Below are 25,216 nucleotides of genomic sequence, written 5' to 3' on the forward strand. Positions count from 1 at the left end.
AGCTGCAGAGGTTGTATCTGCATGCAGCGTCGGTTTAACCATCATGTGAAGAAGAAGCTGAGGGTTTTCTTCTGCTGCACAGGAAAGAGATTTCTAGAAAAGTGCAGGATAAGCAGAAGCCTTTTGAATAATGTCAAGTACACTTCACACTGTTGTGCCTTTTCCTCGTACTGCAACAGTTTTGTGGATTAAGGTAACATAATATGTGTTACGCATATAGACTTCTGCACATTACCCTTCAGATATGTCCAGCCCGTTCTCTGTTTGGTGCCTCTGTGGCTGCCATCTTTGCTCAGCTTCATGCTAAATGATGTTCCTAGGGGTTTGACAAAATAATGTTCCCCATCAAATAATGCTCCCCGGTACAGAATCACTTCATGTTACACCACTACCCACTCCATATGCAGTGTAAGAAAAGGGGAAGAACGTTTCATAATTTTTATCCAAATTTGAAACGCACAGTATGTAAAATCCGCTGCAAGGAGTCTCTCAATCAAAACAATAACAGAGATGACGACGAGGCTCCCTCTATTTCAGCCCTGATCAGAACAGGCTGTTTCTGTGTCTGACCACGCCCCCTCTCTGGAAGGCTTTGGCTATGGCTTTCTCGCTCCATGTCCTATTGTTTACGGTGAGAAGGCAGACTCAAAGGGCAGAACAAACACCTAGCTGTGGGAGTGTCACCCACCTGGGGGAGGGGCTACTGCCCTTTGTGATGTCATGAAGGGAAAATCTCCAAACGGCCTGTTTGAGCACACATTTTCTGAAAAGTGGAGCAGGCAGAAGACAGAGAGGGTGGCCTTTTCTCACAATTGAGGGATTTGTTGATGGACTAGGAACACATGTTGGTGTTATAAAAACATTGTGAAGTTTATTTTACATAATGTGTTACCTTTAATAAACATAATCAGAAACTACATATCAGTGATACAGAAGGATATGAGGTATGGAGAGAAGATGGTTTAGAAGAACTACCTGTGTCTTATCACAGTTTTTTCTCTGCTCCTGTGGGAGAGGCTTGCAGGGGGGAAAAACTGTTGGAAAACCAGGTTAGATTCTGCAGCCTGCTGCTATAATTAGCCGTTTCCCTTAACTAAATCGTGGTGAACATTATTCCAGACGAGAATCAGTGTCAGTGTGAATTAAGGATGCATGTTTTAGTGTTCAGCTCGCTTTGTAAAGAGGAATATACAGGCCACGAGGCGGCAGATGGTCTCATTTTATTCACCCTGCTGGCAATATTGTTCGGTTTGAATTTCAAACATGGAGCGGTGACTTAAAAGGCTCCGTACCCTCTTATTAGTGTTTGATCTGTTTTTTTGGATTGAAACTGTTATTAGACATACAGTGTTCATTTCTGTCTGAAATGAACAGGAACATGAGCAGTTTATTTCTCAGTCTTACCAAGAGTAACCAACAGTAACAGAGTTAAAAGAGTACAAACCCACACTGTGAACGAATAAGCACCTGAGTGATAGTTTAATTAAATGCAAAACAAACAGGAGATACAGAGATGTTATTATTTATTTTCCTGCTCTTAATTAGCAGAAGCAGTAACGTGAGTGTTTCAAACCAATTGAAAACAGATTAAAGGGACTCTGAGCGTGAGCCAATCAAAGCTTTATGTTTATTCCCATGCTTGTTACATTAATATGTAACCCTGAACTGTAGGTAGGTGTGGATGTGAGTGCCACTGGTTGTTTGTTTCTGTATGTCAGCCCTGTGATTGACTCACGATCAGTCCTGGGTGCACCCCCGCCTCTCGCCCAATGACAGCTGGGATCGGCTCCAGCCCTCGAGCAGAATGAGGGAGGTGTGTGTATGTCTGAAGAGAGCATTGTTTTGATCTCAAAATCTGCTGTGAAAGTCGCCTTAGTACATCTTTTATGTAGTCAAGTCCATTTACAATTTGAATGACTAATAACAGGTCAGAGACGGCAACAGATACTGAATTTGTCCCTTTTTTTTGTCAGAGCATTTGATTTATTAATTGCTGTCGTGATTTGAAGACAGTTTCAGCAAATATAGAAAAAAAAATGTAATGCCTACACTCTCTTTAATCATTGGCTGCATTGTTTTTATTAAAACATGCATTGACTAATTCATCAGCGCATAGTGAGGCCGCTGCTGAAACAGTTTTTATTTGTATTCATGGTTTTCAGTCATCAGCAGTGAGGAGTGTGAGGTCTGACCGGCCGAGTCCTCTGATGGGTGATTGCGTCCTCCTCCAGCTCATTCAAAAAGCCCCGTGCGTTCTGGCAGAAAGGGAAAACCGGCTATTTATAGCCCCCTCTACCCTGCCCCCCTCCCTCAGCCAACATGTACACAGACACACAACCCTGCAGTGGAACACACTTTGTCTTTCCATGTTCGTACACAAAACACACACAAGCATACACAAATACACACGCTACCCTGGAGCCGTTTGGAGCTGTGTCACAGCTCAGACAGGCCACCATCCTCCCCTTCTCTTCTCTTCTCTTTTTTTTTTTCACTAACTCGTCATCCTCTCCTCCCCCCTCTTCCTCTCTGGAGTGCGGAGCTGCTCAGTGGTTTGAAGACTCCAGCCTATTTGTCTCTCTCTTTCTGGCCGCCCCTCATTTTGTTTCAGACAAACCAAATAGGATTCAACAGTGTCTTGTATGCGTTATAAAAAGGATTCAAGAGAGAGCTTTACATGGTTTGGAGTTGGCACACTGCCTACACCTTCCTTCTAGATGTACCAGTTAATTAGTATAAAACTATTGCTATGATAATAAAAAAAAACACTGAGACGAATGTTGATGTTAAAGGGCGATTAAGGTCTGAGGAGGTTTGAAACGTATCAGATGTCATAAAAACATTTAAAATATACAATTTACCAAATATTATCCCCAAACTCTTGTATTTTTAGAAAAAAATAAATATTTTGGGGCTTTTTGTGTCTTTATTAGAGAGACAGGACAGTGGACAGAGTTGGAAATCAGGGAGAGAGAGAGTGGGTAACGACATGCGGGAAAGGAGCAACAGGTCAGAATTGAACACGGGCCGCAGCCTCCGCACATGCGCGCCAACCCCTGCAGTACTCTTGTAAGCTTTAAGTAGAAGGAAACTCTTCAGCCGCTCCACAAATGGAGATCGGTGCTCTCAGGTAGAATCCAATGAAAGTACTGGAGTACACAAATCACTTGAGGCAAATTTATTTTGGGGCAAAGCTAGAGAAGGTAGCGTGTGGTGGAGGTGATGTAATCCACAAGGTTTTAATAAAATGTCGTCTATACCTTTTACATAATGAAATCCTCAGGAGAAATGTGTTGTGTTTGCGTTATGAATGAATTTATCTTCCCAGAACCCCATTACTAGTCATGACATATGACAGTGCAAAAGAAATCCCCATGCTGACCCCTTGTTTCTGCAAAAAACAAGATCCTGCATGTGGTAAATGGATAGTGATATTAAGCTTGTATGGCGCTAATCTAGTTTTCAGAATACTCAAATAGAATACTCACACCACATTCACACAATGTTGCTATGTAAAGTGAGCATCAGTATTAACTAACCCCATTCATTCACATTCACACGCCGCTGACGAAGCAGCGGGAGCAATTTGGGGTTAAGTGTCACATCAGACATGTGGCTGTGCTGGGGATCGAACCCTCGACCTTCCAGTTGAGAGAAGACCGACTCTACCAACTGACCAAAGCTGCCTATATTGGAAGTAGTTTCTTGACAGGATCATTTGCACCAAAGAAATTAGCCTGAAGTGACTCGTATGCTCCAGAACTTTCTTTGGATTGAGCCTGAGAAATGGAGTCCATTTAATTATAATGTGGACGTCTGTTCTTTTTTTTTTTTACTGAATAAAATACAGAATTTAAGGTGTGAAATTATTCATTAAAATATGAATCAGCAGAATGTGTTGCCTTTAAACATGGTTCTGACATTTGAATCTGCTTGCTGCTGTTACAATATTACTCACTAAAAAAAACTGGAAAAGAAAATGCCAGATGTTCTGTTAGCCGCAGGAAAAATACTTTGAGGTGCGAAGAGTCGCAGCTGTAAAAGTGTTTGACACCCTTTGCCTCGTTTCTGGTGTTTTGTGCCGCTCAATTTGAGGTCACGCCAGTGTTGTCAATACATTGAAGCTCACATAAACTTAGCCTGCAGCGTCTGGTGAAGGTGGAAAAGCGGTTTGGGTTACGGTGGCCATGCGGTAGATTATGTAACAAATCAGTCGGGCAAGAGGGCATAAAAGTTTCTTAATGAGTGCGTATCCTTTTCATGAGGGCAAAACTATCTTGTGTAATAAAAAATAAAGGACATGCTGCTGTGTAGCGACTGCCTTTTTTTTTTTTTTTTTTTTGCATTTTTGATGATATTTGTTTCTTCCTTAAACAGTTTGCAGTGAATCTTAGTTAGTCTTAGTTATATGTGTTATCTGGAGGGGCGAATCTGAACATAAGTTCTAACTTACAACAGACTTTACTTTACTCTTCTAACATTTTAAGTTGTTGCATCAGCTGAGATAGTTCCATAGTTCCAGCGTAGGCAGAAGTGTAGTCATCGAGGAGGAGAGTGAGGGTTTAACCGGCTGTTTAGCGCCGTTAATGTGTTCTCAAGTGATAGATTACATCCCTCAGAAATGTTTGATTTATAATCACGCTGACAGTTTCCATGAGCAGAGATCATTCCATCTGTCCAACAACAGAGTACCGTTAAATCACCTTTTTTTTTTGTTTTAGTTGAAGATTTTATCACTCAATGTCACTTGTTTTTTTGGATCTATGACAGTGAACAGAAGTTATTTTCAGATGCTGATCAGAGTCACTTAGACACATGTTGCAGCACTGGAACAAACACTGTTCTAAAAAAATGCTTTTCACTGATTGGGAAGGGAAGCCCAAGGCAGGAAGTGAAAACGTCATATCTGTGACTTTATTTTGTTTAGTTTGAACGTTACACTGTACTAGATACGATGAACCTCATGTCTCTGTGGTGCAACCAAACAATAACACACCACAAGTTAGAGCCTACAGAACATACCGTAGGGTTTAGTGTGAACTTTACACCATAACTTAAGAGACAACTGAAATCTTCTGGGGTTGCCTTTCACACTTCCACTCGGCAGGAAATTGTGTCAGCTGTTTTCTCACCGCTAGGAAATACTCTGTTTCGTTGAGCACATAGGATGCACATGCAGGAAGAGTAGTCTTCAGTTATTTTTTTGTAATTTCTGTGTTAATATCACTACAACATGCATAAGGCTGTTCCAACAATACAAACACGAGTAGATGACATTTTAAGAGACGACTGAGGCGACAACTTAAAGAGGAAAAAGCAGGAAAATCTCACTCTACCTGAACATAATCATCACCCAGCCCACCTGCTCGACGTAAATGTTCAAGATATTTACCGGCTGTTTTCACGCTTTGACACACTTTAACTTTATGCAGAATCTTTACTGAGGGGGATGGTAGGAAAACGTCTGTATCACATTGGGGTTAACAGATTTGGCTGTTTGTGTTCACACTTATACCTCCTCTGGACAATTTCAGGAGTGCAGTGCATGTGTGAAAGTGTCTGCAGACGAAGTTGAGCTCGAGGCAGAGAGAGGCAGCGATAGTGATCCAGTGACGGTGAATGTTAAACAGCCTGACAGTTCAGCAACACAGCAGATAGATTCTCCGACAGCTGCACATAGGGAGATACTGACAGTTTGGTCTCTCCTGGTCACTGTGGTTTGTCTGTCTGTCTGTCGGCCTGTTCTTCTGTCTCCCTCTCTGCTGCTGCATTGCGGCGACGGCTAAGAGCCCAGCAATCATCTCTCGTTGTTGCTGCTATGAGCTGTTCTGTCAGGAGGAGAGGCTCACAGCTGTCTCCATGCTCTGCCAAACACACACACACCACCCACGCATTGACAAAGCAGGAGTCCACACTAAGAGTACATGAGAAAATGGAAATGTTGACACAAAACACGCTCACAGGAGTTTGTATTCAAACCCACCTGGGAACATGGAAACACACTCACATATGCACACAAAGAATCCCCTGCAATCGATCAGAGGAGGGAGTGAAAGTCACCTTCTTCACATATCCAGCACTGCAGTGTTTACACAGAAATACACAGACGGACAGAGGGAACGAGGGATGACTCACACACACTGCAAACGCACAAATTAAAAACACTTTAAAGGTATTTTTATATCTAATAGAAAGGGACACCCCTTTACTTATCATCCCAAAGCAAAGACTTCCAAAGACATGCTAAACTTGGATTTTCTTGTCCTAAATATTGTATTTCTTCTGAGTAATAACCGTCCTAGTTTTTTTTTTTGTAAGAAAGTGATTATCTGTCACAGTTTCTGTTAAAGCCTAAGGCCAGGAATCACTGTATGATTGTAAAAAAAAAAGTGGTGGGGGAATGTCTCTCACACTGTTTTAAGATACATTTTATGGTGCATACAAATTTCAAATAAGCAGAAAATAATTCGACCAGTTCGGGAGCAGCAGATCGGGATGTGATTGACCGTCGTGTACGCTGGACAGCAAACAACATGCAGCCGTGAGACTCAGAATTCGAGTCAGAATCAGCCTGAATATCACAAATTACATCCACAAATATGAGTGCAAAGGACGGTATGCAAGAAGAAGATACATTCTCTTGTGTTTTGACTTACTCTGATCTTTAGCGGGTATTAACGTCAGCGATTATTTTCAAAGATGCATTAAAAAACACAGATGAGGCAGAGTTGCCTAATCGCAGTGCATCCTGGTAAATGTAGGCCCCCTCCTGTCACAGTTCAGAGAGCAGGTGACTCTCTCGGCTTTCTCGCTCAATAGAGCACGCACTGAGGAAATCGTTTGCTTTAACTGACTACATTTATCATCAACGCTGATTGCACATCCAGATACAAAATAAAACGGAACATTTCAGGTCCGTGAGATACGGTTGAAAGCTCGGGAACAAGTGAGCCATGAGTAGGCATATTTGTTTGTCGATTGATCGGCCAGCGTTTGCCAGCAGTAATGAGGCAGTAAAATGGCACAAGATGTTCAGTTACATCGATTTAAAATGGTCTGAATGCTGGACTCAGGTACAATATAAGATGTAGAAAATTGGACTGTATTGAATATCTGGAGAGATTAGAGACAAACATTAAGGGTTAAATGGACAATAATATAGCATAGATTAAAGAATAGTTTATTTTTGCAGTCATTGAACAGAGCATACGATTTGAGCACAGATGTCACAGCCTCCTTATTCATTCAGGGTGATCTCACCAATAACTCGTGTCACTGCAGACTCAGGCAGCGTGGAGACTGCTGACAGGATGTCAATAAGGCAGCAATTGCAAAGGGAGCAAAGTGTGTGTGTGTGTGTGTGTGTGTGTGTGTGTGTGTGTGTGTGTGTGTGTGTGTGTGTGTGTGTGGTGGCGCAGAGGGAGAGAGAGGCAGGCTTGGATAAGTTCATGAGTTGTGAGTCATGTTAGCACCTCGGATCAAACGGCTGGGTCGACACACTGCTGTTTGTTTCTGTTAGCAGCCGCTTACAGAGACTTCTAGTAACCGCGGGAAAGAAGGCACCGGCTTTATTTACATTCATCCTTGAGTTGTTTTTTTTTTTTTTTTTTAAAAGATGATTGTTTATAGATCAATTAGACATTTTAACCTCTGTTTGGTGTTTTTTTTTTAATGCTCATTGTGAAGCTACAGCCAGTGGGAGCTAAGCTAGGCTATTAAAACCGCCTGCCGGTGTCTGTCCCAACGATATCAAATCCACTTACCAGCGCTGAATTCATCCAGCTGTAATATAGATATTCTTATGTAAATGATGAATGTTTCACTCCCCTCAGTGTTCACCGCAAAGGAAGCTTCCTGCTCATGTACCAGCAATCCATATCCTGTGTATTGGAGAATGTTATCTACGCTTTGAACTTTTGCCAAAACTGATCACACTGACTCTTGATTTAACTGCCCGACTGTGTTGTAAAACCCTCTGGTGACCCCCCCCCCCCTCTTAATTTCCACATACTCCGTACCGTCAGCGCCTCGAAAGGTCTAGCTCTAGTCAATAAAGATGCTGCAGCAGACCGAAACTGGAATAAAATAAAACCCCAAAACGTCCATTTAAATCTTCAAGCTTTACATTCAGTTGACTAAAGGGCTGGTTTTTATTATCACTACTTTTAAAGCACTCCTGGGTCTGATTCCAACACATTTCTTTAGGGACAGAACTTGCATCAAAAGTTATATTAAAAAGGGAAATTCAACCAGCAGACCTGAACAGAAATGTGCAATGTTATAGGTAATATACGATTCAGGTGATTCAGCTGTCGCTCTGTTTTGTGTTTTGTGTGCTAACTACTCGTGTAGCCCAACAAAGCAGCTAAATCAGCTTATATCCCTGGAATTGGAAAAGTAATGAGAGTGGAAGTAATATCAACGAATTACCTGATGAATAAAACCTCATTATCATGTCCTTTGTCTCTCTTCCCTTCCTCATTATATCTCCTGTTACAATCCCCTGCCATTCCCCTCTTCTTCCCCTCCTCGTTCTTTTCCTCCACCCCTCTCTCTCTCTCTCTCTCTCTCTCTCCTTCAGGTCTGATCGTGTACCTGGGGATGATGGTCGGAGCCTTCATTTGGGGCGGCCTGGCTGATCGGATCGGCCGGCGGCAGACCCTCCTCATCTCCCTCTCCATCAACAGCGTGTTCGCCTTCTTCTCGTCCTTCGTCCAGGGCTACATCTCCTTCCTCTTCTGCCGCCTGGCCTCCGGTGTGGGGTGAGGACAAGAATGAGTCACACGTGCACACACACACACACACACACACACACACACACACACACACACACACACACACACACACACACACACACACACACAGCAGCAGCCAGGCCTGGAAATGAAACAGTCACGACCGCTGTGGTGCATCATTTGACTTGACAAGCAGAGCAGTACAACATGTCAGAGGACAGATGCAAATGCTGTGCTTTTAACAGAAAGAATCCACACCCTCAGATTCTTGGATGTTTTGAATGTTCTGGAGCTGTTTTCCATTTAAGTGTAGGAATGTGCTTTTCGATGGTCCCAGTTCCTTTAAATGGTTTTGTCTACTTGCACTTAAGAAGGTAATTTCATTAACTAACATCCCGAATCTCACACACGATGAGCCTGAACGAAATGTTTTTTTTTGTAGAAAGTTGGGTTTAATGGCGCATCAGGTCTCCTCGTCTCCTCGTGTTTCTGCTTCTGTGGCTGAATGCTGGTGGCTGTGGTACAATGTCAGCAAAATGGCGGCCAATGCTCTGATTTTCAAACTCTGATGGGAAAACATGACTTCCACCAGACTTTAGATGTTTTAAGTACAATATGTAAATATTACCTTATCTTGTTTGAGCGACACTATAACCTTAACATATGTATCACATCATGATATTTTGTCAGTAATGCAAAGACAAAATGTGTCTCGATAACACATCTTATTTTCTATGATTTGCACTATTTTTAAGCTACTCTGCATGGCGTGCCTCTTTGGATGACAGTGTCAATGAGTTTGTCCAACACTTTTTTTTTTTTTTAACCCAAATCTGTACGATGTGTCTGTCCGTGTTCAAACATGCAGCTCATCCCAAAAACTTCAGCTCATGAGTTTTGTGTGAACAAGACTTAATCAGCAATCGTTTGCACACAGATACACCAAAATGAAATGTGTGATATAGTGAACATGACCCATTTCGTATCTGCATGTTAGCACATGCACCCTGAGTATGGTAGCATGCAAATATTAGCGTTTGGCTCAAAGCAACTGTTGTGTTTTTATTAATGCTTTATAATAATAATTAAATGTATAAAGCCCTTTCAAAAATTATTTTCAAAGTGCTTTACAATAAAATAAACAGCAAATAAGGCAAGTTGTAGATAAGCAAAAAAAATGAATAATTTAAATCCGTTATTATCAATATAAAACTTGCTAGCATGTCTGTTGACTCTTGTTGAAACTACCACTAGGGGGCATCAAAATCAAACATTTGAATTATTTAGAAAACGATTTATAAATGAAAGTATAACTTTGAAGTCAAAACCTATTTTCTTCTTTCTTCAGTTGATTAGTTTGTAAAGTGTAGCTCCGATGAATGCCCAGCTCAGCAATCACAAAACAACAGCTTCAATTTCTAAACTCTCTTTATTGTTTTGAACTGTGAATTGGGGCTTTTCTGTGTGGCTATTTCTGCAGTTTGCAGCGTGCTGAACTTGTCCAAATTGAGTCATCATGTTGCCATTTTAACTGGCAGAGCTCTGAGTTTGAACCTGTTCCCAGAATCTGTTCCCATCGGGTCGTAAACTGTTGTGATGGAAGACGTACAACGAGGCCGTAAAGAAGCCGCTATGGATCGCAGTCAGCTGGGCTTTAATGGACGGCTTTTAAGACTTTAATGTTCATTCTTCATCAACCACAAGGCTTTATCTGTCTTTTGTATATCACTCATTCTCCCTCCTGATGCTTTAACTTTTGATTGAAATTCATGTTCTCCACAGCATCGGCGGCTCCATCCCCATCGTGTTTTCCTATTACTCTGAGTTCCTGGCCCAGGAGAAGCGAGGAGAGCATCTGAGCTGGCTCTGCATGTTTTGGATGATCGGCGGTATCTACGCCTCTGCCATGGCCTGGGCCATCATCCCACACTATGGTGAGAGACACACACTGATCGCTCGGTCAGGAAACCATTGTCAGAGTCAATATGTGCATGTTAGTCAGCGGATTAATCAATTAGTCATTTTTATCATTTTTAGTTTACATAAAAATGTAGAGATGGGATGCTAGGGCTGTTTGTCAGTCAACAGTGGAGAGAAGTAACTAACCTCCTTCAGTACCTCACTAGTTACAGGAAGCTTCTCATGCTCACAATTCAGGTCTAGCAGCTGCATCTCAGCTCATCTTTTCAGTCCTCTCCCTCTCTCCTCCTCTGTCAGGCTGGAGTTTCCAGATGGGTTCGGCCTACCAGTTCCACAGCTGGCGTGTCTTTGTGTTGGTGTGTGCCTTACCCGCTGTGGCGGCCATCTCTGCCCTCACCACCATGCCTGAGAGCCCGCGCTTCTACCTGGAGGTCAGCTCGTCAGCTCGCTGCACACTCAGACCTTGTGGAAAAATGTTATCAGAATGCCTCTTCACTTCATGAATACATAAAGAGCCTTGAGACAGAAAGCATCAGCGCGCCTGCAAATCAGAAGACACCGTGCTGCGGACAAAGTGCTGCGTACTCGTTTTCCAGAATATTTTGAATAAATAAATAAAAGTGCATGTGTAAATCTTGGAGCAGACTAAACAGGGGACTGTAATGTGCAAAGAGTATATCTAAAGTATTTTACCTTTCACTGTGTTTCGAATTCTGACAGAGTAAAGAGTGAACTGGAAACTTGGAGATGGATTTTAGGATCCGTTGATGAAGGAATCATATAAAGCTGTTTTACAGTATAAGGTCACCTGGTTTGTTGGGGATATAATTCTGATCCCAATATTAAACTTGGATCAAAATCATTAAATATTTAACAGTATTTTCCATCCTTTTTTTATATCTCAGCCACTTTTATCAAACTGTAAATACATCAATATATACTTCCCTTGTTTTATCAACAGAAGGTATTTCGTTGTTATTTTTGCTGCTTACACATATTTCAATCAGGAGAGACTTCAGTAAGAGTGAACAATTATATGAACAAGTTTAGGAAAGATAAACGTGCAATGTCTTTGGTGATTAGACGCCGTCATGTCTTCATGTACCTGAAAGGGTAGTCAGGCAGACAGCGGGATAGGAAACCCCCTGTTGGAGTCTAGACACTGGTGGTGGTGGAAGTATGCAGGATGAGTGATAAGGATTTAGGAGGAGCTGGTTATGGACACTGTTGAGATGGTATGGAGGTGACTGGGGGCTGGGGGAGGGTCGCAGCGATCAAACTAAAACGACAAACTGACAGCGAAAGAGAGGAGATCAGATTTTTCAAAATATGACGGCAGCAGGATGATTGGTCAAAATAAAGTCCTTTCAGTTTGCGGTTTGCTGACAGTCTTTGATGGCTCTTTCTTTGGATGTCTGTACGAGACTTGTCTAGCGTCACTCCAAGATATTTGAAACTGTCAACTATTTCCACTGTTAGGGTATTGGTCTTTTCCAGTATTTATGCTAAGTTGGGCTTACTAGTACTCAAATCAACGGTCCAACATTCAATCCCTGACCAGAAAAAAAACAACACAACTACTAAAATATTGAGCTCAGCTTAGGTTAACAACGGCTACTGGTAAAAGAGTAACAACTATTACATTTGTTTTTCATTTTTCTCCTTCAGAACGGGAAGCACGACGAGGCGTGGATGATTCTGAAGCAGGTCCATGACACCAACATGAGAGCCAAGGGTTACCCAGAGAGGGTCTTCTCTGTAAGTGACAGCAAAGAAGAACTGCGGTCTGCATGCAGTTAAAATGGTCTTCACACAGGGCATGTGTTGCTGCCTGCAGGCTGATACAAAGCAGCGGGTTCTGAGCTCTGTGCTGCATAAATTAGCATATTAAACATTTTAAACAGACTTTCTTTAAACTACTGTAATCTCTTAAAGCCTCTTCCAGCCACACGGTTTGTGTTAATGTTCAATGAAAGGTATTAGAACAGGAATGAAAATCACAGTGTTAATGCTGAGATTCAACTTCGGGTGAAAAGGAACCATTCAGTTGTCTCTGATATTTGTTCCTTAACTGCAGAGCCGTTTTGATAGATGGTTTGGAAAATATGGGAACAAATAATTATAATTAAAACTCCATGAATTATAATCAGCTTCTGTAAATTTTAGCTCAATTATACGTTGTGCATATCTGTTATCGTACATTCTCCAATGTGTTTAAAGCATTATTGGCTGTTAATACTCCATTTTGTTCAAACCTTTTCTAAAAGTAAAAAGTGTAAATGACTAGAAAACAGTAATTTATATTATATATCTGATGATTGAATGTCTGTTTCCAGGTTGTTGTTTATTTGTCCTGCACCTGTATCTTTTCAGTTGGATGTGTGCCCACTAGTTTTTCTTCTCTTTTTGATGTTTCCAGGTGACCACAATCAAAACGGTGAAGCAGATGGATGAACTGGTGGACCTGGGCGATGGGGCTGCCTGGCATCAGAAATGGAGGATCAAGCTAACTACTCTTTTCCACCAGGTGACAAACCCTGAAGTTTTTTTTTATTTTTTATTTTTTTTCATCTTACAGATTGTTATTTAGGAAGATTAACTGCTGAGATGAAACAACAAGGTGTCACAGTGAGGACGGACAAGGACCAAAGAATCCATTTATGTTGGCAAAGCTGCAGGCTCGTATGAAATCCTGTTTGTTTTCAGAATGAAACCTGACCAATATATAATATGAGATGTCACTTTGTTAAAAAGAGGGGGTTCACTGCTTGCTATGGTTCTGGTCCTGGTGTGGATCAAAGTATGGGAGTTAGTCTGGTTGCCAGGTCCCTTGAGCAAAAAACTCCCCGTGTAGCAGCCGCACTCTGACACCTCTCCATGTCCACAGGTCCTGTTTGTATATGTTTGTATTTCAGACCTATGTGTCATAACGGAGTGTAAAACCAGAATCTTCAGGCTGGGCGGACTCCGGATTTTAAATCAAGACCGGTCAAGACCAGCACTGCTAGGCTACTTTTCCCACGTCATCACTGTGGTTAGAAGGAAAACGCCCTTTCTAAAAGAATGAATAACTTCATTTCATTCATAATTTGATTTTTATCCCCCTGAGTCAAGACCGGTCTCGATCCCTAAATGTCTTGGTCTTGTTCTCGGAGCACTCTAGTCTTCGGTATGTCTTAGTCTTGGTTAGTCTGTCTTGACTACAACACTACCCTCTGGGATTATTAAAATATGTAAAATAGATATATTTTAAAATCTATATTTACCTGAACTGACATTAGGTGAATTAAACGATGCAATAAGGAATTCTAAACCTTTCACATGTCATTTATTAACACATTCACCACGCGAACAAACATTAATGCCAAATGAAAGTTGGGAAGAACCTTCTGAGTTTTGACTTTATTAATGTGACAGTCAAAGTCTTCATCTTTTGTGGACTGTGTGTATTTAGTGACAGGATTTGTTTGCTTTATGACTAGGAGGGGATTCTGGGAGTTTGTGTTGATTTATTGCAGCTGCTGCTTGTTTTCAGAGATGTCTGGTGTATATTGACTTTTTATTTGACTGTACTTGCATATTTATTGTTTTCTCTTTGTGTCTCCATGTCTGTGTGTTTGCCTTCTTTCCTTTAGGTGTGGAGTAATTTCCTCACCATCTTCTCTCCAGAGTACCGCCGCACCACCTACATGATGATGGCCGTTTGGTTCTCCATGTCCTTCAGGTGAGAGGAGGTTAAAGACAGGGCGAACCCCGGCAGGTTCAGATCAGTTCTTTGACATGTTGAGTAAATACTTCCGCTTACTCAACATGTTCAGTTATTTGCTGAAACCAAAAATGGTCACAGCAGTGATGTGTTGAAGGCTTTGCAGGTATTAGGTGACAAACTGTTTCTCAGATAGAGTTTACATCTTGTTAATGTGTTCTGCACTCTTACCCTCTCTGCCTCTCTCCTCGTCCTCTGCCTTGTCCAGCTACTACGGTCTGACAGTGTGGTTCCCCGACATGATCAAGTACCTGCAGAAACAGGAGTACGCCTCGCGCACCAAGGTGTTCGTCAAGGAGAAAGTTGAACACGTCACCTTTAACTTCACCCTGGAAAACCAGGTCCACCGCCAGGGAGAGTACTTTAACGACAAGTGAGTCAGCCGGAAAAAAAAAAAAAAAAACATGCATCCCCTCAGACTCATCGTGAATTAAACCATGATAAGGATATCTGAATAAATTAAATATGTATCATATCTTCAATACTTTGTGTGTGAATATATTTGATGATAACCGTTTAGATAAATGTATGAAATCTGCATGCCTAGCATTGCTTTGGTTGCATGAAGTTTCTGCAGACTTGTTCATATTTAATCGGCCGGACTGTGATGTTTCCTCTGACCTTGTCTTTTCAATATGAATTATGTGTATGCTGTGATTTGAGCTGTTAAAATTCTAAATGTAGCACGGTAATGAAATATCTTACTTCCTTATAGTGCCAACCTTGGTTATAAAAGACTTTGCATCTTCATTTTTTGATCTCTCTCCACTTCCACTTCTCTCTTCCACTTCCAACTCCCATAATCCATCTGTTCACGTCTTGCATCATCCCCGCCTGTAACTCTATGCAGATTTATGAATTTAAAGATGAGGTCTATGGTGTTTGAAGACTCGCTGTTTGAGGAGTGTTACTTTGAAGACATCACCTCCAGCAACACCTTCTTCAAGAACTGCACCTTTATCGCCACCCTCTTCTACAACACAGGTAGGAAACACACTCACACACACACACACTCACACACACACACACACACACACACACACACACACACACGGAAGGTGTAATGGTGGGGATCTATCGGCTTGCATTTGTGACATCATGACCCATTTAAATCAGCATTGTAAAAAAACTGAATTGCATTTTACCAGTAAAAAGTATTTATTTCAGGATCTAACTCTCCCTTTTTCTTTTTATGTCAATTGCGCATGTTTCTAAATGATTGTAGCATGTTTTACATTTACAGAGACTCTGATTTTACAAAAAAGAAATGCCACCACAAAAGATACACAGATGTTTCTCATATGGGAAAGTGTTCTGTCTATAATAATCATTTATGGAAGCGCCTTATTATCTGTGTGATATGAAACCATGGTTACATAAAGTTCCTGTTCTGTGGGATTGTGGGGAGCTTCTCCCAAAGCTGGCTGCTGCATCTGATCCCTCCTTCTTAAAGAAGGGTGCTTCTTTCCGCTGTGAGTGTGTGGAGTGGTAGAAAGGGGGGTCCGGTTTGAGAAAGGTCTACTGTAGGCTCTGCCCCTCAGGCTCCTGCAGCACGAGTGGCATTAGGATCCCGTATCATAATCTTCAGAAAACACTGACTTTTACTTAGTTTACCTTTAAAATGTTCTACACTGGCTTCCATTTGATGCAGATTTATTTTGATTGAAAAGTAAAGTCATGTGAAAATGGAATAAATTCTTATTTGATGATTTTGTGTAATTCTCTTTGCCTGAGATACACCGCACTAATGACAGCAACGGCAAGATGGCGGCGCCCACAAATCGAAACTGTTGAATTGCTCTACACAATCTGTGGTAGTTGATGTCGGCCTATAGTTTAGCATCATTACAATAGGACCTTATGTATCCATCAATATTAGGATAAGGTGCATGATCAGTTTGTTCCTCTTTATTTCTCCAGATATTTAAAAAGGAAGCAACATCAGCTCCAACTGTTTGTGCAAATGGCTCATGTTACTGTACTTTCTTTTACCCTCCTCAGACTGACTGAATGATTTTACACTTAATTCAGCTTTCAGAGCTGCAGTGTCTCCTAGCAACCCAGACTGAACCCTTTAATATTTCATTTTACAATACTGGAGCTGTCTCTCATGTCAAACCACGGCATTGATTTTTTTCCACAGATATGTCAAAAAAGGGAAGTAGCTGAGAACTCAATCCTGTGCATTTTAGACAATGACATGGTCGACTATTTATCTGCAGCTGTGTCCGCACATACATCACTCTTACATACAACAAATAAAAGCCAGACCTTCCACCCCCTTTGTTAGTTGTTTGCAGTCTTAACACACGCAAAGTGATCACTCACAGCTGCTATCAGTGTCGGCCAGAAGTTCCTCATTATAGAGGAATTAAAAACATGCTTGCTTATGGATGCTTAATTGAGCTCCCTGTTTTAATGCCACAGTGACCCTTATTGTCAAACTGCAGCATAATGGGAACAAACCACATGATGGATAGTTTGGCCAAAAAGAGATGGCATTATATTTGTCTGAACTAAATTAGGCTATATGAACCTGATGTAATACAACTTTACATCAAAATATGAAGTTTGTTCAGATTATCTTTATTTTGGACATTTTTTGTGAATTAAAATAACATGTGGTGCATTGAATTGGTTGTGAATGCATCATATAGCGCTAACTCAGGTGCAATTATTTGAGCCAAAAGGGATATTTGACTCGTTAGTTTCAAATCAATGCAGAATGACTCAATATAAACTACAAAGCAGGAAATTGAGTTATCAATGAGGGCTTCATAATCCTGATGGACGATGGTTACACTGAAATGTCTTTGTTTTGGTACATTTCAAGAAGTTGCTTTGTAATTATGCTTAACTGGACTGCTCTTTATTGATACAGATTCAACCATGCTCCCTACCTTGTTCGTTAACCTGATAACCAAAACGCTTACTGTCATAATCAAACTTTTTCAACATTTCTGTGTTCACTCTTTATCAATCCTCTTTACCTTCCTCCCTCCCTCCCTCTCTTTTCTCCACAGATCTCTTCAAGTATAGGTTGGTCAACAGCAGGCTCATCAACAGCACGTTCCTGCACAACAAAGAGGGCTGCGTGCTTAGCGACGTCAGCGATGAAAACAATGCCTACATGGTCTACTTCGTCAGTTTCCTGGGCACCTTGGCTGTTTTGCCGGGCAACATTGTCTCTGCGCTGCTCATGGACAAGATCGGACGGCTGAGGATGCTAGGTAATATGAACATAGAGGCCCATTCAGCATATTAAGCATGGCTGACTGCTCACTCCAGATGGGAAACTCAAGTTCTAGTAAAATGATGAACTGCTATGTGACCGATTTGAAATCTGGAAATCTGGCAAATATTACTATTAGATGATAAGCAACTGAAAAGAGGATACATAGTGAGAGTTCACAGGGAAATATGGCAATTTCAAGATAAAAAAACATATTAGATAACACTTCAGAAACATACAGCTGAGTCCCAACAGCTAACTTTGGCATGAAACCAATTCATGGATAAACATAACAGTTAGCCAGCTAACTTAACGTTATTGAAGTCATTCCTATCTAATCATCACATGCTCTCAAAACGTCATGTGGTTAAATGCTGCACTAGCTTTTGTATAATATTAGCTTAGAAGTGATTCAAGGTCCTGTGAGGACATTTTGGTTTGTGTCTATTTTAGCAACCCCGTTTTACAAATGGGTCTATACTGATTATGTCCTGTACATCTGTTGGTAAAAAAAAATAATTCTGATTTCTTTTAACGGTCAAATCTAACACGTATCAAGTATCAAGCTATAGGAATTCAAAAACAGGCTGTTTTGGCAGCACACTTTTGACAAGTTTGTCTTACGCCCACCCACCGGCAACAGAAAGCATTAAAAATAATGTAGAAACAGCTGATGGTCTCCTTCACTTTTGAAGCTCATATAGAGGCGTCACTATTCATTTCAGTGTGTTTCAGAAGCTGCTTAGAACTTATGAAAGTGTTACAAATTACAGAATAGAGTATTTGGCATGCACAAACTGTAAAACAATGTTTTATTCAAAGGCCTAAATTTTAACCCTATTTATTACACCCAAACCCACACAGGTACAGGTCCCAAAAACACAATGTTTTCTTAATATGATGTTCTTTCTTCACAATGGTCAAATGATTTGGACAGGGCACTGATGAACTGAAGGTGTTTCTTGTCTGTCTGGTTTATATGAGAGGCTTGAACAAATTATGAGTTCATAAAGGATTCCCATCCTTGCTTATTTATTCTTTACCGTTATCTTTCACCCGGTGTCTCTCTCCAGCGGGCTCCAGTGTGATCTCTTGCGTCAGCTGTTTCTTCCTGTCCTTTGGCAACAGCGAGTCGGCCATGATTGCTCTGCTCTGCCTGTTTGGGGGAATCAGCATCGCTTCCTGGAACGCCCTCGACGTGCTGACGGTGGAGCTCTACCCCTCTGACAAGAGGTAGGAAATATAGGCATGCCCTGAAATCTCCCTGACACTGTAGATTACGTGTTAAATGCTGTCACGAGACTTGCCCGTCGATGATTGGCTGGCTTACAGGGATGGATGACATTGTGTGATGAACTCATTGGTCGTCCATGTGATGCAAAGCATACAGCAGCCTTGTTGCCACCTAATGGCCTGAGAGGATCTTTTCCTAGCTCTTCATGGTCCCCCTTAGAAAAGCTGAGTTTGTAAACCCACATTTTAATTCTTTGAAAATAGTTGAATGTAAAATACTTTTAACATAATCACAAAATGAACCAAAACAAGAACATGTTTTAAGCATAAGCTGTTGCTCCACCTTGTGGCTAAGCAGACACCCTACAAGCAACAATGTTCAGGCATCAGGGTGTCTCTCTTTTCACTTTAAGGTTAAGAGAGATCAAGTCTGCATCTCAACACCAATGGTTCATTATTCTTACAGAAAATTCCCTCTGAGCTGGTCTGCTGAACACAGTCAGCCGTTGGCATGCAATGTAACATGTTGTAACAGTGCGGCTTTGTGTGATTCCCCAACATTTCGTCCCTGAAATATCCTACAAATGCAACTACTGTATGTGGTGCATTACTGTGCAGAAAACAATAACACAAGTAAATAAAACCTCAATAATCAAACCAAAACAATGATCTGGACATCAATGAAAAGGTTTAAATGGAATATAAAATGATTAAAATCATCAACAGGAATTCTATTTATACAGTAATAATCAGCCTGTCAGGCAGTTTACACAATAATTAATACTGTATACTGTACAAGCCAGTGAGAGATTTGTATATATGTCTGACTATCAACCTGTGAAAGATTCTGTAAGACTTTGAAACTGTTCTTAAATGAGGTGTTCTTTGCAGCACATCATCAGTAAGGCCTGATGAAAGCGTTTCAACTTTTCAGAAAGGCGCTGTTGACATCACGGGCGCTTTTTTCAAAAATGTTTGATATTCCCTGTATTTTAGCCTCCTACGGATCGTGTCTTGTCCTCACATCCTCTTTGCTCCGTGTCTGCTGGGGTAGAAAACGATCTCAAATTTAAAACATGCAGCAAAAATTAACAGAGCTGTGTCGGCCATACAGCTGTACAGTTGTCAACAGACTGTTGTCATGGAGACAGGACGGATGTGCAGCGCTTTTACTCTCGGCGCACGAACGCTTCACGCAAACACTCCCGAGCGCACAGCCAGCGCTTTTCTGCCCGGAAAAAAAACGCTAGGTGGAAACGGGGCCTTACTGATGATGCTGCTCTCTGATGCTGTGGAGGCAAAGATTTCTCATTTGGCAGCTTTGGCTCCTACACTGTGTGTCGACCTGAGGAAAAGATGTGAGCGAGGGATGCAAGGATTAGGACACACGTAAGCCATAGACTATATTAAACACGTAGTCGCCCGTTGGTTTCTAAAGAGGCGTTTTGAAGCCCATTGATGTGCTATCTTAACCTAACTTTGGTGTAAAATGCATATATAACATATATAACATTTTAAATAATAATATAGCAGTCAGATATCAAATATATCCTAACTAAATATGTTGGTGACCAATGCCTTTCTATTAAAGAGTGAATCCAACTTCCTTATAGTCAGCGCTTCCTTAAAGTTGTTTATGTTTCACTCTGAGTCTCGAATAAGTGTCATACATGTTTCTTTCACATGAAGCCCACTCAGAACTCTGAGGGAGGGGCGGGACAGCTTTGTTTTGGTTTCAGAGACTTGTGCTGAAGTGTGACATTTACTGGACATCTACTCTGAGAGTCTCATATTAAATCAATCTATAAACATGCAAAGAGCTGACCTTAAGGCAAATATCTACAATGTGTGTACAAATAATGAGATAACAGACTAGAGTGTGTGACTGTGTACCCTCTCTGTCCCCTTTCTCTTTCTCAGGACCACAGCGTTTGGCTTCCTCAACGCCCTCTGTAAACTAGCGGCTGTTTTAGGCATAAGCATCTTCACCTCGTTCGTTGGTATCACCAAGGCCGTGCCCATCCTCTTTGCCTCGGGGGCGCTGGCGGCGGGCAGTTTTCTGGCCCTTAAACTACCAGAGACGCGGGGTCAGGTGCTGCAATAGTGTGTGTGGCGCCCTCAACTTTCCAGGGGAGCAGAAAGAGTTTTCGCCACACTGTGAATGAAGAGCTCAAGAGCCCTCGAAATCCTACCCTCTAACCCCTCACGTCACAACGATAGAGTAAAGTAAGTGCACACGCTTCAAGACAACACAGAGGAGCGACATAGATTTGCTGTAAACTTTGATAGGTCCCCTTCCATGCAATAGAAGCTGTGGCAAACACCTCGAGCTTCAATAGATTGCTCAATGTGAAGGAAGGTTGCTCAGTAAAAGAGTGATGTTTAATTTCCTGTTAATAAAATAAAATGTTTAGATTTGGTTCCCAAATTAAAGTACATCCACCTGGGGTTGGAGGTCAGGGGACTGGGGTTCTTGATGATGAGCCATGGAAATAGACTCATAGAAATGACCACTAGCCATTGATGCGAAGTTCTCTGTAGTCACCTCCATTCTCCTGAGCAAATTCAACTCACCTGTCAAGTCTCGAGTACTCTGCCATTGTTGGACACAGAATCAAAAATGCGACATTTTCTGCCTTGATTTGAAGCATTTTTGACATTTCTGGGTAAAACCAAGACTCAACTCTCTTGGCTTTCTCTCAAACAAAGACCTCTCCTCATTTTTTCTCTCCTAAAGGTCTTGTGTTGGTGTACAGACTTACTGCCATTTCTTTTTTAGGCGATAGAACATTCCAGGTTTGCTTTCGTTGTTGTTAGAAAGTGACGAGGAGATCAATCGAGGCCCCCTTCTCCCTTTAAAACATGGTTTCTGATCACGTCACGATACATTCAAAACAGTTCAATGTATGTTTCCCATGCCACGTCTTCAATTCTGTGCTGTCACGATCGCCACTTCATCTTAACAATCAAGCCATTTGTTAAAATGTACATTTGAAGCACAACCATTAGCCAGTGTGAATGTCCCCTAACATTTTCTTGACTTGATGAAAATGTTCAGAAACTCGCAGTCAGTCACCATTTTTCATCATACTGTGTATCCCTTTGTAAGAAATGCCTTGTTGGTACCTCCCCCCCCTCTCCCCCGTCCCGGTCTTACAGTGCGTTTGCCTCTTATCAAATCTGTTTGGAGGGTGATATGCATGTAATAAAGTACGTATGTAAATTTATGGAAAGTTACATTTTTGACAAGTTTGATTCTCCGATTGATTATTCTGGATTAATTTGATGTCATTTCTTTTGACATTTCCATCCCACAAAAGACAGCACAGTGCTTTTATTCTGCTGTCCGCAGCAGTAAACAATCTTAGAGCACACTACCCAAAATACAGACGATCCTTTATCTGCACACATAACACACATAATAACACATTACAAATGGAAGAACAGCAAGTAGTCAGGGGGTCAAAAAAATAAAAAAAACCTTCACCTTCAGCTTTTATGGTTTCACTGCAGGCACGAATTGTGTTAAGTGTGTAAGAGATGACAGATAAACTATAATCAAAATATTTGTGTGAACTGAATGTTTATATTGATGTGAGTGTGCTTCTTGGTGCAATATTGAACCTCTGTGCAATATTGGGATTTTATTATTTGAATATGTCTTTTAGCATTTCACATTTGGCTCAACTTCTCTGGTATGTGAACGGTCGTGTGGGGTAGCTGTCTCCGACTGATAACTGAACATGGTGTGATAACATACTGGACGAGGCTATCCTGTTGTCTGATCTTTCAGGCTTTCTTGTTCCAAGAGCAGAGTGTAGCATCAACGGGATGTTTAGGAAAAACCGCTGGAAAAACTCTGCACCAAAATTTAGAATGGCAGCAAAGTTTTCCTACTTCCAATTTTCATTTTCTTAATGTGAGATGTGTATGTACTGGAACAGTGGTGATTTATTGCAGTCTCAATGATAGTCCATGGGGTATGGCTTTGGAGTGCACTGGAACGTGTGTCTACTTGTGCTTTATGACACTATTAAATGATACAAATGTAGCTAGATATAACATGAGATTCACCGTAGAGAACTCACTGCCAAGGGCTGCCTGTCATCCATCCCACAACTTTAAAAGCACAGTGTCGGCAAAAATGACAACAACATTCCCCTGAACTAACAAAGCACGAGTGATGTGTTCACAATTGCAGGGTAAAAGACGACAAAATCCTAACATGCAAGATTGACAATAAAGTTCTCATCCAGACTGCCATTTTGTAGGATAGCAGCCATACATAGACTCAAGACAGTTAAATAAATAGACGACCCATTGCACTAAATGTACTCTGTCGTACATGCACAATCGTGAGCGCCTTGAGTTCTTCAAGAAACAATCTGATGCAGCCTTGCTAGAGAGGTGTATAAAAAAAAGAGCAAGGCGTTTAGCAAGAGCACAAAGACCAAAACCAACCAAATGATGAGATTGTGAACACGAGTGCAGTTGTGAACATGGGTGCTTTGAGCTTTGACGACCTGCCCCCGTACATTTAAAACCCTCTCCCTGATTTATGTCCACAATTTGACATCATATTCATTATCTATGAGTGTGCCATCTCTCGTTAATTATTGCCAAATATTTTGTATGGCCTGAGTTTACGCATTACAGCATCAGTTCTCTGTTATAGATATGAATATATGTAAATAAAAATACTTATAGTGTAACTAATAAGATAGCTCTTCAAAGCTTTGGAGCCCTGGAAATTTGCAGTCAGTCAACTTTGAACTGTTAATCATGCAAAGCGAGAACAACTGGACTCATTATGTTGAAGAAGACTTTTCCCGATTCATCAGAGAATCTGTCTTCCAGAGTCCGGGGCGCTCTCTTTTTGAAACCGCATGAAGTAATGGCTTCAGGAGTCAAAATGGCCAGCACATGAGAAAGGAAAATTAGCCTAAATTCCCCTTTTAAAAGCACATTGATAATATATAAAAACGCACATTTACTGTACAAATATAAAAGCTAAGCATCAGCAGTCCTACTCTCTGTATGTCGTCCTGTTTCACCCATGAAATGAAGAACAACGATGTCAAGATAACTGTTGTATTTGTTCAAAATGGATTGCCGTTAAAGCGCTAACCTGTCTCAGTGACTCAGTTCAGGCTCCTTCTAAGTCTAAATTGTCTGGTAGATACATATCTTAGCTTATGTTACAGGGTTTTTTTTGTATAATTAACTTGTTGCGTGAGCAACGGTCAATTGTGAGTGCAAAAAGTTAACAAAGCAATAAGTGTTTGGGTATTTGTCTCCTGTTCTCCTCTTTGAAGCTATTGGGAATCGGAGCACATGACTGTATGCTGGCCTTGTCCTCTAAAACGCTGAGTGTTGGCTTAATAATGACACCGGACTTAACAGCTAACATGTGTGTGTACTCTCTAAAACAACCCGAAGTCTTGAGGCTTTTGTCAATAAGATTGCATTGCCATTAATTAAATGTAACAAAGAATTTATCACCTTTGTCATTGTACTGTGCTGTAGAAACTGTAGTTGATTGTTTGTAAGTATAGAAACTGTTTGTGGAACCATGAATATATAAAAAAAAGTTATATAAAAAAGTGTAAATGAACAATGATGTATGTTGTCTTTGATTTTGTGTATTTTGTAAAAAATGAGGATGAAATATAAGTAAATACATCAATGTTAAATACCGGTTATGAATCATAGTTAGCCTAAATGTGACGACATCAGTTCTGTTTAAAGGTGTGTGAGGTTTTTTCTTATATTTTCTCATTGTTGATTTTTGATTGGGTTCGCACTCTGCTGTGTGTCTGACCCTTTGGAATCACAATGGATAACAAAGAACCATGAAGAATAAACAAGTGCAAAAATACTAAAGTCAACCGTTGTTGTTTCTTGTTGTCTATACATTTTGTTTCACATTTTTCAACAAGGTTAGAATCCTGCTGCTGTAAAAAAAACTATTTTTCTACTACATGTCAAATTCATATTATTGCTACAACACCCCTCAAAGGGAGCTCAAACACGAGTTAGCACTAGAAATTGTCTTACTCTGTAACAAATGAGAGGAATGTGTTGATGCAGGCTATTCATATCTATCAGATGTCAAGCTTTTCACTCTCACTCTGGAAGCTACATTGCTGCAATAATAATGTTGTACTGTTGTGCTGAAGGTTGCAAGAATTAATGTAGGAAATCTGACTTTTAAATAAGTTTTGCACAGAAGATAATATGTGCAATTTTTTAAGAACTTGTTATAAAAAAAACTCAGTAAAGCTGTTGGCAAACAACTTCTTCAGGGGTTGTCTGAGTTACATCTTGTCT

At 40.9% G+C, this 25,216-nt stretch overlaps 1 protein-coding gene across 1 annotated transcript in view; it reads left to right on the forward strand.

Moving 5' to 3' along the window:
• sv2a (synaptic vesicle glycoprotein 2A) overlaps positions 1-24,774 on the forward strand; it is a 51,025-nt gene extending 26,251 nt beyond the window's left edge. Inside the window, exons 3-13 of the mRNA XM_061049942.1 lie at positions 8,582-8,762; positions 10,518-10,669; positions 10,953-11,086; positions 12,324-12,413; positions 13,075-13,182; positions 14,291-14,379; positions 14,630-14,794; positions 15,272-15,405; positions 17,445-17,651; positions 18,727-18,886; positions 20,807-24,774. Coding sequence (XP_060905925.1) covers positions 8,582-8,762; positions 10,518-10,669; positions 10,953-11,086; positions 12,324-12,413; positions 13,075-13,182; positions 14,291-14,379; positions 14,630-14,794; positions 15,272-15,405; positions 17,445-17,651; positions 18,727-18,886; positions 20,807-20,990 — 1,604 coding nt within the window. The 3' untranslated portion in view covers positions 20,991-24,774. The remainder of the gene's footprint in view (positions 1-8,581; positions 8,763-10,517; positions 10,670-10,952; positions 11,087-12,323; positions 12,414-13,074; positions 13,183-14,290; positions 14,380-14,629; positions 14,795-15,271; positions 15,406-17,444; positions 17,652-18,726; positions 18,887-20,806) is intronic.
• Positions 24,775-25,216: the final 442 nt, after the last annotated feature.

Source organism: Labrus mixtus, chromosome 11 (assembly GCF_963584025.1).
Source record: "Labrus mixtus chromosome 11, fLabMix1.1, whole genome shotgun sequence".
Taxonomy (NCBI): Eukaryota; Metazoa; Chordata; class Actinopteri; order Labriformes; family Labridae; genus Labrus; species Labrus mixtus.